Below are 20533 nucleotides of genomic sequence, written 5' to 3'. Positions count from 1 at the left end.
TGGCAGGTCTTTATGGGGAGATGACACTTTCCTGGAGGACAGGAGATGTGTGCTTCAAGAACAATGGAGAGAATCACATCAGACAACACATGACACAAATGTTTAATAAGTTTCATCCAGGGCTATTAAAAGAAGGAAAAAACCCCTCACTCTTAAAAACTGTCATTAGTTTACACTCAGCATTTGGTTTAAAACAGTGGTCTGCAGGGACAAAAGGTCTGACGTGAGACCCACCAAAACCACTGCGAACCTTTAGTGGCAGCTGAATCAGGTCCCAGCTGCCAAAAGAAATCTGCCAGATCCGTAAGCTGTGCTGAATCTGCAAGCTGTACCTAACGCATGAGTCCACGTTCTGCAATCAGTGGCAGGAAACTGTCAGAATCATAAGCATCCAGAGAGCTCCTGAAATAAAACAAACCCCATCTAGCAGCTCTGACACGGGTTATTATCAGCGTCCAGCATAGTACTGCTTTAGGAGATCTTCAACTGTCATCTTAGATGTGTTTGATTTTATGGGATATTTCTTATGCTGAAAAATATCCCATTTATGCTGTTGGACTCGATGATCTCAAAGGTCCCTTCCAACCATGAAGATTCTACGATTCTATGATTCTACGAAAGGGAACAGATTTCACTGAACAGACCGAGGTGCACAAGCGGATGTCTAGACTTCTGCCCCCAAATTACCCAAATCACAAGCGTTTTAATGTAACTGCTCAGAGTAATGACGACGCCTTGAAGCTCAATTACCCCAGAATCGCAAAGTGATGCCTGCTCCTGGGCCACGAGTGTTTCGAGATTTTGTTTACATTCCCCATGGGAAAACTCCAGTGGGAGCATCCGCAGGACGGACGGACGGCCTCCGGCAGGGCTGGGGAGCTCCCTCCACACCACGCACCCGTGTTCGGACACACAGGAGAAGCCCTTCTACTTTAACACTCAGCTGAGTATATAGTTTAAACCCCGACGTAACGGCACCAAACACCTGGAGGCAAAGAGGGACACAAAACACAAGCTGTCTTGCCTCGCAAGGCAAAGTCAGAGCCAAGGCCTGCCCTTGTGCACGTGTGTAAAGCGTCTGTGGGACTCAAAGGGATCCTCATGTCAGTATCTAAGAGTCAAAAATTGGCCTTCAGACCTCAAATATAGGGTTTTTTATTTATATGTAATAAAAATCATATATATACACATTATATCTTATACGATGTATCATTCCAAACTATATATTAACATAAAAATCTCAGATAAAGAGATAAGAACTTTTATACCCAATGCCTCATTTGCACAAAGATTAAACTCCCTGAAAAAGACAACCCTTGTCCTTAAGAGTAACGATGGGCACTTAACAGCGTTTGTTCAGAAGTACATGACATTTGCCTTCAAACTGACTACTCTTTTCACAGCAGCAATAACGAACATCATCTAAAACAATTTGCCGTATTAACCATGCGGATTATTTCCCTATTAAGCTGTTGTGGGCATGTCTTGTAAAATTACCTAAAATAACAGGATTAATGTGGAGGGGAAATGTCCTATTCCCTTCTTTCACTTGAAAACTGGAATATCATTAAAAAAAAAATAATCAGTTATTAAAAGTGGCTCATTAAATTAAGATATTTATTGGAATATGTAAGTACGTAAAATATTGATAGATATATTATAAACAATTATCACTTAGAGTATGGTTTTCATGTCATAATGTAAGAATATATGTCTGCTTAAATTAGCCTTGTCCTTAACACTATTGGTGTAAACAATCAGCATCTGAACATTAGTTATAAGCAGTTGTTTGCTTTTGCTTTTAGTAAATAGGTAACAATCACAATGCATTTAAAACAAGTCACTTAACTGTCCCTGTACATTACCATGACGAGATTAGTTGCTGACACTGGTTAGCAGAAAATGACAAGTCCCCTCAACAGAAAATTGGGCCTTCCAAATATAGGCATGTTCCTTGATAGGAGAAAGTTTAAAGTGCAAATACACTGCGAAAAGGGCCTCTAAAAACGGCATCGCAGAGCTCCATGTTTCTCATCTTTTGGTTATCTCACAGGTTTGGAAACTAATCTTCTCGGCTGAGAGCTAGATGGAGCAGCCAGAAAACTGTTAAATTAGCAACTTGAGGGCAGGGTGCTAAGAAGGCAAATATGATATAAATTTAACCTCCATGTGTTGCAAATAAGTTTAATTTATGTGGCAAAGAAAAAGAAAAGGAATGTTAAAAACAATTCTATGCCAGCCCTAGGAGTTTTTCCAATTCTTGTTTGATGTCCAATCACAGCCATGAGCAGGAATTTGATGTAGTTGGCATTGCTGACAGCCGTTAAGATAATTTGTATGCCTAAAGTATTAAAATGTCTGCTTATTACCTATTTGGAGGGATTCAAGTGCATAAAAGCAGTGAGGATGTGGTGCATTATTCTAAAACGCCATTACTTATCCCAACAACACTGATAAATCTGAGCTTGGGTCCTTCAGGGCATATATGCTAGTGTGCTAAAAAAGCCCAGGAGGAGACACTGGTGGGGGGGTTTGTGACAGACGACCTTGGCTGACCAGAGACCGGGCTAAATTCCCCCCCAGGCGCACCTCTGCGACGCGTGGAGAGCTCCATCGCCCTGGAAGGCATCAGCTCGGGAGACGGATGTTGGTGGCTGTGAATGTCAAAGGTTTCTAAAACACAGGAATGATGGTTTTCTAACACAAAAAGGTACAACGCCCTCCATGACTGTACCATTTTGGGCAGCGTTGTGATGGATAAAGACGAATGAGGTCACTGGGCTGGACGTGGGCGGCTGCCTGGGGCCAGTGAACCTGACCTGGTGACATTGAGTGGGATGGAGCAGAGAGAAGCCTCAGCCGGCAACACACGCCCTCGGTGCTTCAAAAAGGCTATTTTCTTCAAGGTACGAAAAAGATTAGCAAATTTAATCAAGACGAGATATTTAAGCATAAATGAATAAATGAGATCTTAAAAAAGTTTGCTGGAGGACAGAAATACCCAAGACAGAGCGTCAGTCCTCCTGGTTCAGCAAAAAAGCGGAATTGGTTATTAGATACAGAAAAAGGTGAAAATATCTCGTTATTGGCATAAAGAGGTAATAAGGAAAGCTAGAGCTATCTAAAGGAAAAACAATCTATAGCTGACAAACTTAGCACAATGAAGAACTTTGTTTCATACACAAGGAACAAATGCAATCCATAGCAAACATATGTCGATTTTCAGACGGAGGTGGTGAAACTGTACATAACAATGCAGAAGAAAGTACAAATTTGTTCAATATATGTTTCTGTTCTCTATTTGGGGAAAAAAAAAAGGCAAAGTGTTTGATGAAGGACATTTTTTTTCACTGCTTATCAATTTCTTCTCAGGGATAAATATTTCTAAATCGGCAGGCTTGCAGAGTTTGTATTCAAGAGCCGTAAACCACTAACTGGCTACCACACTCATTTTAAATAACACTTAAAATAGCAGAGAAGTTACAGAAGATGGGGGAAATCCTAATCCAAAATTTCAGACATGACTATCTGCACAGTTAGCCTGACATAAATCTCAAGAAAAAATAATGGAAAAATGGATATACAGGTCCATAAATTCCTGCCCTACATACTGTGGGCATGAAGAGTATGTTCTCGTTTTTTTATTGGAACTTTTTACATGTCTGTCTTCCTCTGTGGCTCTTCTTCCCAGGATATCTACCTGTCTTTAAGGAAAAAAATTCCAGTTTGCTCGGATTTTAATTGCAAGTCATCGGCTGTAGAATAATCATTCTCAGTGCTTACCACTCTGCCCAACTGGCTGATGTATTTTTTGGGGTAACTGTTGCTTACTCGGGTGTTCCTGAAGTTGTGTGCATGCAGCAAGGAAGACATGAGTCACTAAACCTGAAAGTTTGGAAGAGGCTGCCCAGTGAGGATGCATCATCACACAGCCCAAAGGAAAGGACCAATGACACCAGCACCTGTCAGGAAATGACGTAAGAACATTAGTTCTTGCCTGGGGGCTGGCAGATGAAGCTGAGGCCTCCTAAAAACCATAGAATCACAGAATGGTTTGGGTTGAAGGGACCTTAAAGGTCATCCAGTTCCAACCCCCCTGGGCAGGGACACCTCCCACTAGAGCTTTCAGACCCGCCATGCTGTGATATTGTAGTCTATTAATGAAGAATTAAAGTACAAAAATGTGATTAATTCAATCCAGTAATAAATAAATACAATAATAATAAAATCAGCTTCACTCTTTGATGAAGAAGCATGTTTAGCTGATAAGGATTTATATGCAAATAGAGTACGCTCAATTTTTTGCCAGGCATTTCATTTATTCCTCCGGAGCAACCCGAGGAGCAGGGCAAATTATGCCAACTTTGCCAGGCATTTTCAGAAAGTCCTTTGTCTCCCTTTTCTTTCCAGCAAGTACTTTTTGCTCTTCCCTGGTTTCCCAGGAAAATTCTAGAAAAAAGACCCTCTATACTGTCATTGCATTGGAGCCACTTCCCTGGCTGTGACTGCTGCTTCGCCAGCCGTGTTTAGCACCTGAGTCACTCCCCTTTGTCTTTCAAAGGAGACATTAAAAAAATCTTCCTGTTATTAGGAAGATACCTCCTTCCTCATTTCTTCTTCCGTGCTGCAAACTACTTTCGCAAAAGTTGGCGAAACTTAATTACAACTAAAACTTCAAATTAGGCAGAAATTGGTCAATGTTTCATAAATTCACCAGGAGACAAATGGTACAACTGTAGAATTCCTGTTTACTCGTGAAAAGAGGTTAAAAATCAATATTATTCAATATTTCTAAGAACTTGCAGACTAAGTAATCGGCAAATGTGGCTGCCATGGAGAAAGCACTATTGAATAGAGATGTTACCGACGGAGTGTCCTAAGGCTATTCAACAACACAGGAAGTACATATAAATTCACTGGTGGCAAAGCTTGTGTAAACGTGAAGATGGGCAGAATGGTTATTAACAAGAAGGACAGCAGCCTTTTTGTTCATCTGTTTGGCTGCTTGTTTGGTTTTTTTTTCTTTTTTTTAAAAGCTACCTGCAATGTTTCATAACACTACCTTAGAACCAAGCTCTAGAAAGGGTATCGGGAGATGCTGGACAAGCTCCTCCTAAACTGACAGTGACAGAAGTATGGTGATAAAAAGGGTCAAACATGACCACTGGCTGATGAAATTTGGCAGAAAATCAGGTAGTGGAGATTCGAAGTCTGTGCACTGCATTAGTGAGATGCCCACGGGTCCGTTTCAAAGAAAAGATGTTGAAAGACCGGGGACACCACAGAAAAATGTATAAAAGCATTTGAAACCTGGAGAAATTAACTTGCAGTGAGACTTAAAGAACTCAATCTATTTCATTTCTCAAAAGAAAATTGAGCGTTGACTTGATTCCAGTATGTAATTCACATGGAGAAAAAGCAACTGTACTAAATGGCTCTTTAACTTAGTAGAAAAAGGCACAGCAAGAACTAATGGCTGGATCCTGAAACCAGACAAAGCCAAACCAGAAATGAGCCACTCCTGTTAATAGTTTGACAAATTACAAAGGGAAGGAAGCAACAGACTCCCCATCTCTTGAATCCTTCCATCCAAGCCTGAATGACTTTCTGGAAGACACGCTTTAACCAAATGCAAGTTATAAATTTCAGCATAAGAACATCTGGTCAAAAGTTAAAGACCTATATACAAAAGTGGAGAGTAAGCGATCTAAATGTCTTTCCTGGCCTAAACTATACACATTTATGAAAAAAGATCAAAAGTTTTCCACCGAAAGTGAACCTTTTGAAAAATTCTCCCACATCCAAATTTGGATTCTAACGGAAAATGCAAGATGAAATGTATATGATCTTTTGGGTGTTATATTAAGGCAAATAAAAATTTTCGTATTGAATTTTGGATTACATCTCTGCGGGAAAACCTCCTTGACGGTGCTGTGCTCTACCAAAAATGCAGCTTTTACAAATACAGTGATGTACCAGATCCCTTCTCTTTAGATGTTCTGGCTTCACAGAAGTACTGAGGATAAAACACAGAAAATACTTTTAAAAATTACTAACAGTAGTGTGCACACAACTTGGCATATCAAGACTAACATTCAACCTCAATCCCACGAAGTACTTAATGAAAACTTATCGAGACCCATGTAAAGAGTTTCACTATTGCTGGACTGCAGCCTGTAGGTATTTCAGAGGAGATGAAATGAGAGAGGACCATGGCCTTCTCTTCCATGCTATGGAAAACTTTAACCAGGTTTTAACCCACTGTTCAAGCAGCCAGGAGCAAGGTTGCCTACATGCATTGAGAGGCTGGGAAGGCATTGGGTGTAAAAAGGTGGCAACGAGCCATCATGTAAGGAAAGGTTTTTCCGCCATCACAAAGAGCATGAGGAAGTGGAAAACCACCTATTTCTATTAGGGCATATTCTGACATGCCCTGGAGGAAAAAGCCAAGTTGAGTTCCACCCTCACAGAATCATAGACTCATAGAATCATAGGATCATTTGTGTTGGAAAAGAACCTTAAGATCATCGCGTCCAACCATTAACCCAACACTACCATGTCCACCACTAAATCGTGTCCCTCAGCACCACGTATACCCGGCTTTTAAATCCCTCCAGGGACTGGCGACCCAACCACTTCCCTGGGCAGCCCATTCTAATGTTTGACAGCTCTTTCAGTGAAGAAATTTTCCCTAATATCCATCCTAAACCTCCCCTGGTCCAACTTGAGGCTGTTTCCTCTTGTCCCACCACCTGTTCCTTGGGAGAAGAGCCCGACCCCCCCTGGCTACCCCCTCCTTTCAGGGGTTGCAGAGAGTGAGAAGGTCTCCCCTCAGCCTCCTCTTCTCCGGGCTGAACACCCCCAGTTCCCTCAGCCGCTCCTCACCAGACTTGTGCTCCAGACCCTTCACCCTCACTTCATTTTGAAGGATTTTGAGGAGGTTAGAAAATAAAACATCACTTGTTCTAATTTTTCCCCTTCAACAGACAAAACCAGTGTGGATTGAACTAATACTAGATTGGCTTTTTAGCAATAACTTAATTATACTTAATATAGTCTCTTTAAAGTGTCAGTCTAAACTGTCACTTGGATATCTGCAGTACAGTTGCATCCGCCTATTGAAAACATGAATGTAGTCATTATTTGTTGTACCGCTGTTGTGTGTGTAAGTGCTGTACAGAATCACAGCACGAGCATTGCAACCACACGACCACCCGGAGGGCTCAGCGTCGCCTATGCTGGCTGCCATCTGCATGGGCCAAGACGAAGCACAAGCACCAAACAGAAAGTCCCTGAACTCAAAGGTTTGTAATCACGCATTAGAGTAAGACTTTGGCCAATGTGTAGACAGGTATGGGTATACGAAGAACTAATGACATAGCACTAAGTAGCATTGGAAGCAGTGGTCATGGCGGTCTAACCATTGTCAGACACTTCGTAGGAAATATCTGGCTGTAATAATCGACATTATTCATTATTACCACAATCAGACAGCTTTGAGGACTCTAAGGCAAGCGTATACTACTCTAACTATTTCACTGTACTCTAAAAAAATGCAATGATAAATAGAAATGTTTGAGTATGTGAATAATTTTTGATGAAATAGTATCTCTAATATCAGTACTGCCTCAAATACATGTAACTGTTTTGTAGAAGGGTACGGGAATATGAGCGTTTTGTCCTAAAAAATAACAGTGCTGGTGGTATATCGAACACCTAGCTGGTCAGATAAGGTGTTATAAAAATGCATTATAAAATTGAAATTCTTATAAAATTGAACTCTCTGAGTGCAGCAACAGCTGGGAATTCAAGCCGACACTTTCAAATTCATGTTTTCATATTTTCTTTTGAGGGTCTGGCTTTCTGGAACGGAACCTGTGATATTGTTCAACAGGTCTTTATATATTTTGTCCTTTCCAAAGCACCATGCAGCTAAGCTACCCGAAACGCAGCGCAGGCGCTCACATCCAGCTAGGTATCCCACATGAAACGCAAAGCTGCCTGCCACACCTGAGGCTGAGCAGGAGACTAAAAGCCTTTGAAGAGTCGGGAGCAGGGAAAAAGCTACTTACTTCCGCGCTAAGAAGACATTAGTTAAAGTTGGACTTAGTGCAGCAACTGCCAGAGCCGCGGCTAAGACAGGCTGATGCTTCAGAGTTTCCCTAATAATTTCCAGCTCCCCACGCACAACGTACGGCAGCAGAAATGGAAGCGCAGGACCAGCACTTTGCCACGTGTGCGGATGCTGGCATGGGGCTACCGCGGCTCCACGCTGCGGATTCCTGACGCTTTCCCCCCTGATGCGACGAACACCTTAAAACAAATTAATATGCAGCTAAACACGGGAGCCTGCCACCTTGACAAAACACCGCCGCGTTTAATCTCTTCTCCTGAGTGAAAAGCTTTTATTGACAGAACTACATGCACGCGAAGACATAAAATGCAAAGAGGTTTACAGTAAACACTGATTACTGTAATCTTAATCTCCATGAATGACTAGTGAATGCAGAAATAACATTTTTAGCAAAACGGGTAAATTGCCTAATCTGCCTTATTGTAAAAAGTGAGTGGTTTTGTACTTACTTCTTATATTGCTGGAGTTATTGGGCACCTACCCCTGGCCACAAAATACTAATGCCAGGAAAGAGCCCCGAACTGGTCTTCACCAAATGGATTAAAGAGTGAAAAATGAGAAGCATCGGCAAACTGGGCTACAAGCCGCAAAGGGGATGAGCCAGGTATTGTCTCAGTGCTTAATACAGTTTATGGTTGTTTCTGCCTCATTTGCTATGAGCACGATACATAAATGTGTAAGAGTGGCAGTTTAAGTGCAGTGCGAATAAAGCCGAGGGAAAAAAAAACAGCAGAGAGAAACAAGTTGGTCCTTCCCTGCGTCTGTCGCCAGCCTGGCTCGTGCAATTACCCCCGTGCACAGACCCTGCCGCGTCGCGGAGCCTGTTTAACCTCACCGGAGATGCTCCCGTTTGAACCCCGGGGTCCGCTCAGCATGGGGTGCCTCTGCCGCCAGGCCAGGCTTTTCTGCGGAAATAACGCAACTGCGCTCTGAAAACAGCGGGCAGGACCCACCCCTTAGGCAACGCCAACAAAAACCCACCACCTCTGTCACCTCACGGGTCATTCCCGGTCTCCCTGGTACCGACAGGAGCTTTGCCACAAGGGCTTTATCCGAGGAGCTGGTGCAGGCGTGTGCGGGGGCCGGGCAGCGCGCCGGCTCTTCCAGGGAAAGTGATGGGCTCACTTTCTTGGCTCAGTGCTTTTAAGCAGATCTAACAGTCCAGAATAACTTTACTTAAATTTACTCTAGCCCCACGGAAGGATTATTGATGCTATTCTATTACTTAGCACAAAGCAGCAGTCTCGAGGGGACTGTTTAGTACCATATTCTTGTCTTGATATTAAATCAAGCTATGCCAAGGACTCAAAAACAGCAGGTAACAAGCTTTTCCCTGTTTTTCAGTGAGCTCTGCAGAATCTCGTCTTTCATTTGTTTTGAACTGCAAGTCTCTTATGTGCATAGAGAAAAATCTCTAAAAAAACCCCCCCAAGCCTTAAAGTACATAGTGTGTGTTTAATGCACACAGGAATGCTTTCGGCTGTGTTTTCACCAAGAGGTGCAATGGATGACAACCCCGCTCCTTGTCGGGACAAGCTCCGTCAGGAACAACCGCCAGCCCCACTCCCCCTCTCCCAGTTACAAGGATGTGAAAAGGCAAAGCAGGAAAACAGCCGCTTTCTGAACTTCTGTGCCATGTGAAGGGCCTCCTTTTGGTGCTGACACACGCAAAGATGACTGTCTTACACGAGTTTGGACAACTACTGCTGTCTCCACTCCATACTCACCAACGTACGGGCTTAAAGCCTACACAACCGTCCAGCACAACACACGGCATGATTCTGTGGGGTCAAGTATACCAATAAAAACCCCACAGCCCTATGTGAATATTGATTACCATGACCATGGTTTCTTTATTGACATGCCATGGAGCTTATGGAAGGCTGGGCACAGTCCTGGACAACCAGCTCCACGTGGCCTTGCTTGAGTTGGACCAGGTGATCTCCTGAGGTCCCTTCACACCTCAACCATTCTATGAAGCCCTTTCCCCCTTCTATTCATTTATCTGCAAAAAACCCAAATGCCTGCAGTAGCCTGTTAGAAATGGATGATCTTTTCTGAAATCAAAGTTAAAAAAAAAAAAAGAAAGTTTTGCTTGGCTTGCCTAAATGAAATGAAATGTTTTATATACCATATGGAGTCAAGCTTGATGTCTGGTTCCAGGAAATACCGAGGACTCACTGAGGGTACTCTTCAGAGCACCACCAGCACGGGTCGTACCTGTCCCCTGAAATTAAGAGTTTGTTTTTCTTCTGCAAGCCTGAGATCGCTTTATTCAGCTACATGAATTAATTCTTCCACTTTTTTCCTTATTACAGAGACATATATTCAAGTCTAGGCTCTTCTGTGAATAGAGCTTTTCTTGATTACTGTCAACGTTTCATTCCATTGTGTCATCTTGTTTGTCTTTTGATGTTATAATTTCCTTATTTTACAATGTTTTAACTACAATGGCTGCAACTGTTAAAAGAATAACTAGTGATTTGGGGGGTCAACTGAAAGGCTTTAAAAGGATTTGATTAGGCAATTCATTTTACTAATGTTACAATAACTTCTTTTTATTTGATTATGTAAATGAGTGTTGGTGCATATCCACTTTGGCAAAATACTGCAAAGTTTAATCTCCTCTCCTAAATAAAAAGCTTTCACTGGCAGAAACACATGAGCTAAGGAATGTATCTTATCCAAACACTACAGTGCTCCCTGTGAGGTGCTCCAAAATACTTGTATTCAGAAAAACGAAGGCCATGTTTACCTGGCGGAAGTTACCACAATGCCTTTCCTGGGGTAATGCTCAGGCCACTATCCTGAAATCAAAGTAATTTAATTCCTGAACAGCAGCAGGGGTGGACACAGATCCTCAGCTCTGCTTTCTGCCATCCTCTCTCTCGGGTACTCCCGCCCAGCAGCTGCTCCAGTAGGATGCCTTCCCAAAGGGCTTGTGAACTCCCGGCTCCAGAACCAGAAGGAATGATGTAAGGTCTCAGAGACATGAAGTGAGCTACAACTACGGTTAGTGGTAACATGCCACAACCTGTCATTAAAATGTCCGTCCCATTGTCTGTGTCAAATTACAAGCTGACCTCCAATCTCCTGACCAGTAAGACTCCCACCCCTACTCCACTTTATGTGATGATCTTTAATGGAAGGACTGCTATTAAAGTCTTCACCTTTCTCCACCCTACATTTGCTTATGTCTTAGGTAGATAGGAAATGGGTCTGTCTCCTCTGAGATAGAAGAGAGGTCTTCTGCTTTGGCTCCATTAGGAAGGTGGATTAAGACTGAGGCAGAAGATGACCTCAGGTCTAACATCCCTCTAATGAGGGATGAAAGTGGAGAGGGTAAGAGGTAGGTTTTTTAACATAACTGAAGGCTGGAAACTGACAGGGGACTCCTCCATGCCAGCGAGGTGATGAGTGTCACAGCTGAGGACCTTACCGGTGCAATGCTCTGGAAAGCAGAGAGGGCTGTGAGCCAGAGAAGGAGCAGAGGAGAATGATGCTGGACAGCCCTGCCTGGTCAAAGGTAAATGACAGAGGTAGAGTGGTGGACTCTTCCCTAATGACGAAGAATGCCTTGTTCTTGTTGACACATATGGGAAGGGTAAGAAGATGGGTAGCACTGGACAGGTAGCATCAACAGGAGCTCCAGGTCTGATGGAAGATGTTTGAGCTGGGAGATGTGTCTCTCAACACAGCGTGGTAGGCTGTTTAGGATTACACAGGACAACTGCGTTAAATGGGAAATTTTAGAGGACAATCCCTTTGGTGTGATGATAACTTGTTGCAGGAAGACGTTAAACTATGACACTAGCATGCGACCAAGTCCTTGAGACATGGAGGAAAGACCATGAAGGTGGGACCTTCGCAGGACCCCACCTCTTGCCACAAGGACAAAGAATGGATTTATTATGGGTCGCTTTTCCTCTATTGTTGCTGTTCTCACGCCCACAATGTTTAATTATTAAAGTGCATTCATTCCTTTTTGCAACTGAGTAAGACATGAATGAATTATGGCAAACATTTTAATTACTTAATAATGCTCTAATCAAAAGCTTGAACAACTCTATCTAGAAATACAAGTTGTTTTTCCAGTTTGATGGATACATATTTCTCTCTAGTGATTTTTAAGGGAAATGCAAGCAAGAGACTGCGACATAATCTGAAGAAGGCACTGCTCACACACAACCCGGGGTTTGCCTGTGAATCCCAATGTGCTGAACGGCCAACTGTCAGACCCTTTTTGGAGAAGCTGACTCTCCATACGTGCCTGAGAGGCAGTTATTCCCAAACTTCACTTCTCAGTGCAAACACAGATAAAACACGGGGTTCCAAGCAGAAGAGAGACGTGAATGTTCCTTCTGCAAAAGGCTTATTTAAAAAAAATCTCCTCTCGTTGCTCTGATTGCTCTCACTGTCATTTATTGAAATACCAAGGGCAATGCTGCCAGTTTTTGGATGTGGGCTATTTCAGTACTGCAATTCTCAGCAAACGGGTGAAATAACATCTCTCACATTAAATACTACTGCTCCTACATCTAGCAGCATTTCATAAATTTATTACAGATCACCCTAATGCAGGCTTATGCCATTGCTCATATAAGCACACTGTGGGAAGTATTCACTTGTTCCCCTGTAAACGTCTTACCATTGTCCATATAAGAAATATAAACAAAAACAGATGAGCAAATTGATAATTCAGCAGTACTCACATAAAGTTACAGTATTTTTAACCGTCCTTATATTATAAAGAACCAAGCTGGAAATAGTTATCTTCCATTTAAATCATTGTCCAAAATCTCTGACAAGAACTTCTAAAACATCAGTAATCTTAATCTAGTGGCATTGTATGTGTGCGTGAAATAGAAATAGCCAACTTTTACTGGCTGAAATCCTACCCCACTTAAATCAATTCTTCCGCTAAGGACTTCAGCGCTGCTGGGAGTTCATTAAGTGGAGTATAAAAGTTATGCCCACCATGACCCATCCTCAGCAGAAAGGTACAATGAAGACTTATTCACACCCCTATCACAGCATCACTCTGTTTTTTTAAGTAACACTTAGGATTTCTTTTCCAGAATACCTTTTACATTATTTACATAGGATGAATACAAAGAAAAAGGAGAGAAGCTCAGACGGAGGATTTTCAGTACTGTAAATACGGACTGGTTGCCACCCAAGCCCCAATTTACCCGACTGAAATGACCTCTACAACATGCGCTCTGGCACAACAGCAACAACAGACGTCAGAGATTGGAAGTTAATACTGTTTTAAAGAATTCTACTACGGAACAACGTTCTTCTCTTAAACTGCAGTGCCCTCCCCTAAAGGAGCAAAAAGTTGCTAAACAAATGTTGAACCTATGAAAATTTCAGTAATATTTCATTTCCCTAAGCACTGAAGAGCAACGCCAATGCCACGGCGCTGCCTCTGTACAGAGCTGATGATCTGCGCGGTTAGATCCCGACCCACAGCAGAAATGTGATCACAGGTCCCTGGTTGTTGTGAGCTCTCAAACAAAGTACCGCTACATTTTCCAAGCCTTAAAAATATCCTGCAGTAAACCAAATTTCATCTGCAAGGTTAGGTCTCATTAAAAGCCTCACAAATCCAGACAGATATGAATCTCTAACTTGTCAAACGAACAACTGCGTCTCACAGAGCAAGGTCAAACACTGTTCCAGCTTTTAAATTAATATTGTATAGGCTGTGTCTTCCTTTGAACCTGATTTTATATTCTACAGAAATATGCTACCTATGGCTTTTAGGAAATCTGATAATCAAACATGAAAGTTCAGTAACAGCTTTATGTATTTTAGATTACTTTCCTACAGAGATTTGAGATTTTCCTGTTACACTGACAACTACGTCTACTTTCTGGAATTATTACACATTAACCAAAGTCTCTGTGTATTATTTCATCTGCTCCTTATGATTTATGATTCATGATTCATTAATGAAAGAGTGTAGCTGAGTATTTCCAAAACAACAGAAATCTCGCATCGAGATTCCTGGATGCTGTAGATAATTTGCTACGTAAACTAGACTTTTGTTGACGAGGATTGAGGAAAGTGTCTTATTTCGCTTAGCTGTACCTTTCTTTGGTGTACTTCTTTAAAACCTTCCTGCCTACATAAAATTAGATAATTATCAAAGGATCTATGATAAACTTCCCAGTTTTCATCATCGCTATTATTTTTCTTAAGCTCCTACCTATAATGCCGCTGACTACTTAAAGCCAAAGAGAAAAGAAGATGAGAAAAACACAAGCTACAAGTAGACAAGAGAACTTAAACCCCACACAAAGCAAAAAAAATAATTAAAAAAAAAAGAAAATTATAAATTAACATCGTGAAATAGCAGCAGCCATAGCCTTTCAACCGTATCTTGCTGCGGAGGGGTTAAAGCGCGTTCGGAACCAAAAGCGTTTTTAAGTAAGGGAGGTGCTCCTGGGCGCGAGCACTGCCTGGCTGCAAAGAGAGGGACGACGTACCTGCAGAGACGCGGGGACAGTCCGGCAGCATGGACTCCACCGAGGTGTCCAGGGGCTCCGAGCTGGACACCCAGTTGCAGCAGTTCTGTAAGAGCAGACAGGCAATTTTCGGGTAAGCCAGAAAAAAAAAAAAACAAAACCCAAACCCCCCCTAAACCTCCCCCCCTCCCCCCCAAACCAAAACCCAGAGCAAAAATAAATACGAACTTTGTAAGTAAGGACAATGATCACATCAAAATACTCGGACTAATTTACACAGCAGCCCCAACAGGGACTGGAAGGTAAACTACCTCATTCACATTAACTGGCAATGAAATATTGTAGCTCCATTCTAAATAAGTAAAAAGAGTAAGACCGTAATTCAGGAGATTTGTAATGTGCTCAAACAGCACGTCTTTAAGTGCTACTTTGAGTGCTCATGGACTAAAGTGGGTGATTGGACCAACCACTGCCTGAATTACCCCCTGCACATTTTAAGCTTTTTCCTTTCTGTAGTCGTTAAATAGGTGTTGATATAAACACCGAGCCTGCTCGCTTGCCAACATTAAGAAATCAGAAATTTTCAGGGGGTTTTGATGGAGCACACTGTGGAAAGAATGGCTGCGCAATCACAAAACGACAGATTATAAGTGAATGAAAGCCATCGAGATAGCAGGTTAATATTCAAATAATTGGAAATACAGCTGAGATGAAGTGGGCACGAACATTTAAAAATGCAAATACTGGTCTTTGGGGAATTATGTTCAGGAAGCATTTACATTCACCTTTCATTCCTGAACCTCTGAGTAGGATGAATTTACCATGAATTTTTAAAATGTTTTGCTCCAAATGCTATCTATTCAGAGCAGTCTATGAATTAAAGTATTAAATAATATGCTTTTAATAAAGTATGCTGAAACTACACCAAATCTACTGAATCGAAGATTTAATTATAAAGCAACTACATTTTTAACAGGATCGCCAGCTGAACTACGAGATCTACATGGCTTCCCCTATTACAAATCTGAGTTTTCCCTTTCTGAAAACCTGATTAACTTCATTAAGGGGAAATGCAAAAAAAAAAAAAACGAACCCAAAAAAACCCCAAAAAACCAAACCAACCCTAAACCAACCCCGCACAACTTTTTGGAAAGACCCAATGAATTTTCAGACAGATTTCTAAAAAATCATCCCATCAATCATGATTGTAAAAATGGACGATTGCTATTCCGGTAAACAAGCATGTATTGTGTATTTGTAGATGCTTGCTGCCCTAGTTGTGCACCATGGAGTCCGTCCTCACTGTGGAAAGATCCTTGACTGGTAGATCAAGTGTCTTATTGTATTTCCTTAATTCATTCTGTCTGGAAGAAGATGTCAGCTGTGTTGCAGTGAGGAGAGAATTTCAAAGGCTTCAGTCCCCACCAATAAAGGGCGAGGAATGGCTTTTGAATAGATTTGTCAAGGCAACCCTACTGTTCTGGGACCAGGGAGAGCAGGAACAACATAAAGGAAGGGTTGCTGTATGAGATTAGAAAGTGAAGTTCACAAAGCATGGCAGATTTTTGTAAGAAACAGTAGATCAATGAAACTATTGAACTCGATGGAGGAAAAAAAAAAAAAAAAAGAAAACAAACACACTACCCAGTAATGTAACTTTTTTAGTAAAAACTGGTTAAAATGGAAGTATTTCACAAAGGCTTTAAGGTTTAAAGTAGTAAAGCATTATACATTTTACAATTTGCATGTATAATTTTAATTAACAGCTGAATGTGAAATTGCAAATGTAAGATGGTAGAAATTATAAAAGAAGTAGAATTTTTATGAAGTATTACATTCATTTGAAATAAGTAAAATTAATATTAACTACTGATAGAACACTACATCAGAGAGCTGGAGATAATACAGAAGATTAGCACACAATTAACCAGCTTTTATATACAATGTGACACTTGCCTGTAAGAAATAAGTATTCTCGAAAGCAGTGTCAAGATATGTAAATGGATGATTTGTTTTATCATTCATCACAGCTCCTAATAAATTCAAAAATCATGACTTCTATAGGTACTAAAAATAGGCCACCAATGATACAGGAGAGATAGCTCCAATGAAGAATTACTTTTTTAACAATTCATTCTTTCAATGACAGCAATTAGCCCTACAGACAGGCAGCGATTAGGTGTATATTTTAATTATTATTCATTTTACCAGTAGCCTTAAACCTGATTAAAGTAAGAGATATCCAGGTGATATGCTAGTCGTAATACCACTCAGCCACCCTTCACATATGTAAAATTCTTCTTTCTTATAGGAGATTTTCAATGCTAATGTAAGTTATGACACTCCATCCACTTTTTAGGCCATTAATCATTTAACTTATTCTTTAAGATCTACTTTCTGCAAATGAAATTAAAGGTAATGCACTTGTCTTATTCAGACTAAATGCTTAAAGAAAAATGGAGTTGTCAGATTCAAATTACAGGATTTAAAATTTCAGTTTTACTACATAACATATATTCTAAGGTTTTGATTTCCTATAAAGAAAATGGGGATTTTTCTGACAAAGCCTGTAGGGGTTACCATTCTTTATATTTTTAACATTTAAGTCAGAGCTGTCAGGCTGCATCCCAGGTGATTCTCTATTCCCATCAGTCACTGCCTATAAAACTGTAAGGTTAAGTCAGGAATAGGCAGTCTATACAGAAAGTTTCAGTAAATCCATGGGAAAAAGCCAAATCTAACAAGAAGTTCAGGATGCGACCAGTTTAAACTTGTCCCACGCACCTAATCTTTTAGCATTCTGCAAGGGGAACGTAGAAAATACAGACATGAGCTTGATCTGGCGAGGAAGAGACTCGTTAAGTGGAAGTTCAGTTGGTCTCGCTTTAAAAAAGCATGGTTTTTAAAATCTCAGCACCTCCATACTTAAGTATTAAAAGAACAATGAGTGCTCGGCATCAGCCTTCACCCAAGGGTGGAACTGGTGATGCTGGCCAAGACCAGATCATTTTGGACCAACCAGCCGTTGGTAGTTGCACAGTAGCAAACACTCCCAACTTTCTATCAGAAAACTTCAGAAGTAATCACGTCTCACGGAGCTGCTGGGAGAAGGGATTCTTTGCCAGCCGTACAAACCATCAGGCTGAGTCATGAAGAGCTTTAAAGGTTCTTCTCCACCATCGCCAGATCAAGCCAGGAGCGCTGGGTGCGCCCAGGGCTCTGCTCCAGATACCGGGCAGCATGCGGGCTGCCGCGGTGTGCGTGTCTGTATGGCTGTGCAGTGGGGAGAAACCGGGCTTGGTTCTTATTATTTTGACTGCTACCTCTGAAGTTCAGAAACGGCTTTAATCTTGGCTATTTTAGGGGCTGGTATGGGCACACTATTTCCACGTTCCTGTAACGTGCTGTCTTTCATGCCCTAAAGAAACGGAAGAGGTCAGCGGATAAAGACATGTTTATACAGCCATATATAGACGTATATACCCCAACTCTTTCAAAAAACCTGGCCTCACCTCTCGCATCCACTCTCGAATAGTTTTCCCAGCTTCTTGGTGCCACACATTGTGAACAGAGTCTGTCAACGCCACAGCAGTTACCTTATTCTTTACTTCTGTCTCTCGTTGAATCATCTGTTAAAAAATATTGGCTTTAAGTTCTTTCTTTCTATTGAATAGAGTCTGCTTAGTCACAGATAATGATCTTAAATTAAAAAAGAAAGAGCAATACAACTTCAATACTTGACTTCACTTGTTTTAAAGTTTATACAAATCCTAGCAGCTCCAGAAACACAGAAAGACCTAATATTTTTGATAAAAGAAATAATACTAACTTTTAACTGACTGAACTATTCAGTCCTATTATTTTCCATGTGGCTTGACAATTCTAGGATTAAAGGTATCATAGTGAAAAAATGGAAGATTCCCTGAGGACACCTTTTACAAGCTTCTCCAAGTTCCTATTTCTGTGCTTCAGGGAAGCTGGTACCCGTGGTTCACTGTAAGCTACTCATGACTATCATCTACTAATTTGCAGTAGATTGCTGTAGTTTTTCTGATGTACAATCTTACTTTGACTTGTATGGTTTTTTTTTTCCTTTTTTTTTTTTTTTTCTTTTTCTATCCAATTTAGCTACCTTGCACTCCCACCATGGTCCCAAAATTCTTTGTGGTCTCTCTTACACTTATGCTTACCCAGCTAACGCTGGAGCCTCTCAACGTTTTTAGGATATTAAAGAGCCTCTGTTGTTGCAAATGACAGTATGACTAAATAATATTAGTTCTAAAACCAATTAAATGATTGCTGCAAATAACACGAGCGAACTGACAAAGATGCTGTGGAATTCAGCGCCGCTCTGCAAGATAAAAGGGACTGGGAAAGAATAGTTTGATATCAAAGAGAGACAAAAAGGTTTTAATCTCCTGACACGAGTGACCCTAATTTGTAACACTGGATCAAAGAAAGTATAATGAATTATACTTATAAAACCGGCATTTCGCAACTAGTGTATCACCGTCTATGCTGCACTAAAGTAAATGTTTTTTTTCCAGCTTCCTTTTGTATAAACGGCAACACACACAACATTTCTGAACCAGGCACCCTTTGTTCGTGCTCTAGTAACTGCGTACAAGCACACAGGCTGCACCTCCGAAAACACTGCTCTAAAACATACTTTGACAATGGGGACGCGAATTGTATTTTCCACCAGAAACTTCAAAATAAACACCGCCATCCAGGTTTTTGATACAAAAGTAGTGTTTATCCATACCTTATGCAAACTATCTGCTGGTTTCTTCAAAATATGACACATGTAGGCCTTTTTGACCAAACACTCTTCCAGTTCTCCATAACTGCAGTATGATATTCTGCATTACCACGTCTTGCCTTTTTATTTTTTGGTTTACATTATGTGTCTTTTAAAATCAGTGCAGTTGAACCAATATTCTAAGGGAAAAATATTCAATGCTATTGGCGAGGTAATGCCAACAGAGAGCCCCCCGTTCCAGAAGGATAAAATCAGGTGCCCACCTTCCCTGGCACCCTCTTTTTGTCAATGTCAATATTGCATGGCTCAAGAATTTGGATAAGCTTAGGACATCTTGGTTAAGAGCATATGAAGAAACTCAAAGAGTAATCTTACTTTATGTGAAGCCCTTCCGTTCATACTGTTTTTTTCATCATTTACCCTCCTGTGGGGCACATTTAATATCTAGAATTTTTGGAGGATGGGACACAACAGGTACGTGCGTGGCGGACAAAAATCACACATTTAGGACAACATAGCATCTATCGTAAGAAGGTGAGCTTTTTTCAGCTGTAACACATTACTGAGATTTTCAGCCAAATGTCTGATACCAGGCACTAAATTTCACAGTAAATATAAAGATGGCAAAACTCCCTCCATTATGAAACATTATGAAACAGAGGAGGCCCCGGAGATGCTGGGAGGGCTGGAACCCCTCTGCTGGGAGGACAGGCTGAGAGAGCTGGGGGGGTTCAGCCTGGAGAAGAGAAGGCTCCGCGGAGACCTTCCAGCCCCTTCCAGGCCCTAAAGGGGCTCCAGGAAAGCTGGGGAGGGACTCTGGAGCAGGGAGGGGAGCCATGGGACGAGGGGGAGCAGGTTTAAACTGGAAGAGGGGAGATTTAGGTGAGATCTGAGGCAGAAATTCTTTGGTGTGAGGGGGGTGAGCCCCTGGCCCAGGTTGCCCAGAGAAGCTGTGGCTGCCCCATCCCTGGAGGGGTTCAAGGCCAGGTTGGACGGGGCTTGGAGCAACCTGGGCTGGTGGGAGGTGTCCCTGCCCAGGGCAGGGGGTGGCACTGGGTGGGCTTTGAAGTCCCTTCCAACCCAAACCATGCTGTGATTCTATGATATCTGCTGTATAATTGAATAAGTTTTAGAAACATGCCATAGGTACTAATATTCCTGTAC

The 20533-nt window shown here is 41.5% G+C and overlaps 1 protein-coding gene across 7 annotated transcripts in view; it reads right to left on the bottom strand.

Annotated features, from left to right (window-relative positions):
- The window catches only part of FAM172A (family with sequence similarity 172 member A), a 266356-nt gene that overhangs the window by 56918 nt on the left and 188905 nt on the right, over positions 1 to 20533 (bottom strand). For all 7 annotated transcript variants that reach the window (XM_054184758.1, XM_054184765.1, XM_054184761.1 and 4 more), the window contains 2 exons: positions 18120 to 18236; positions 14629 to 14713 (listed from right to left, as the gene is read on the bottom strand). In XM_054184758.1, coding sequence (XP_054040733.1) covers positions 14629 to 14713; positions 18120 to 18236 — 202 coding nt within the window. The remainder of the gene's footprint in view (positions 1 to 14628; positions 14714 to 18119; positions 18237 to 20533) is intronic.

This window comes from Rissa tridactyla, chromosome Z (assembly GCF_028500815.1).
Source record: "Rissa tridactyla isolate bRisTri1 chromosome Z, bRisTri1.patW.cur.20221130, whole genome shotgun sequence".
NCBI lineage: Eukaryota > Metazoa > Chordata > Aves > Charadriiformes > Laridae > Rissa > Rissa tridactyla.
The sequence above is the reverse complement of the archived record's forward strand: the minus strand, read 5'-3'. Positions and strand labels throughout refer to the sequence as shown.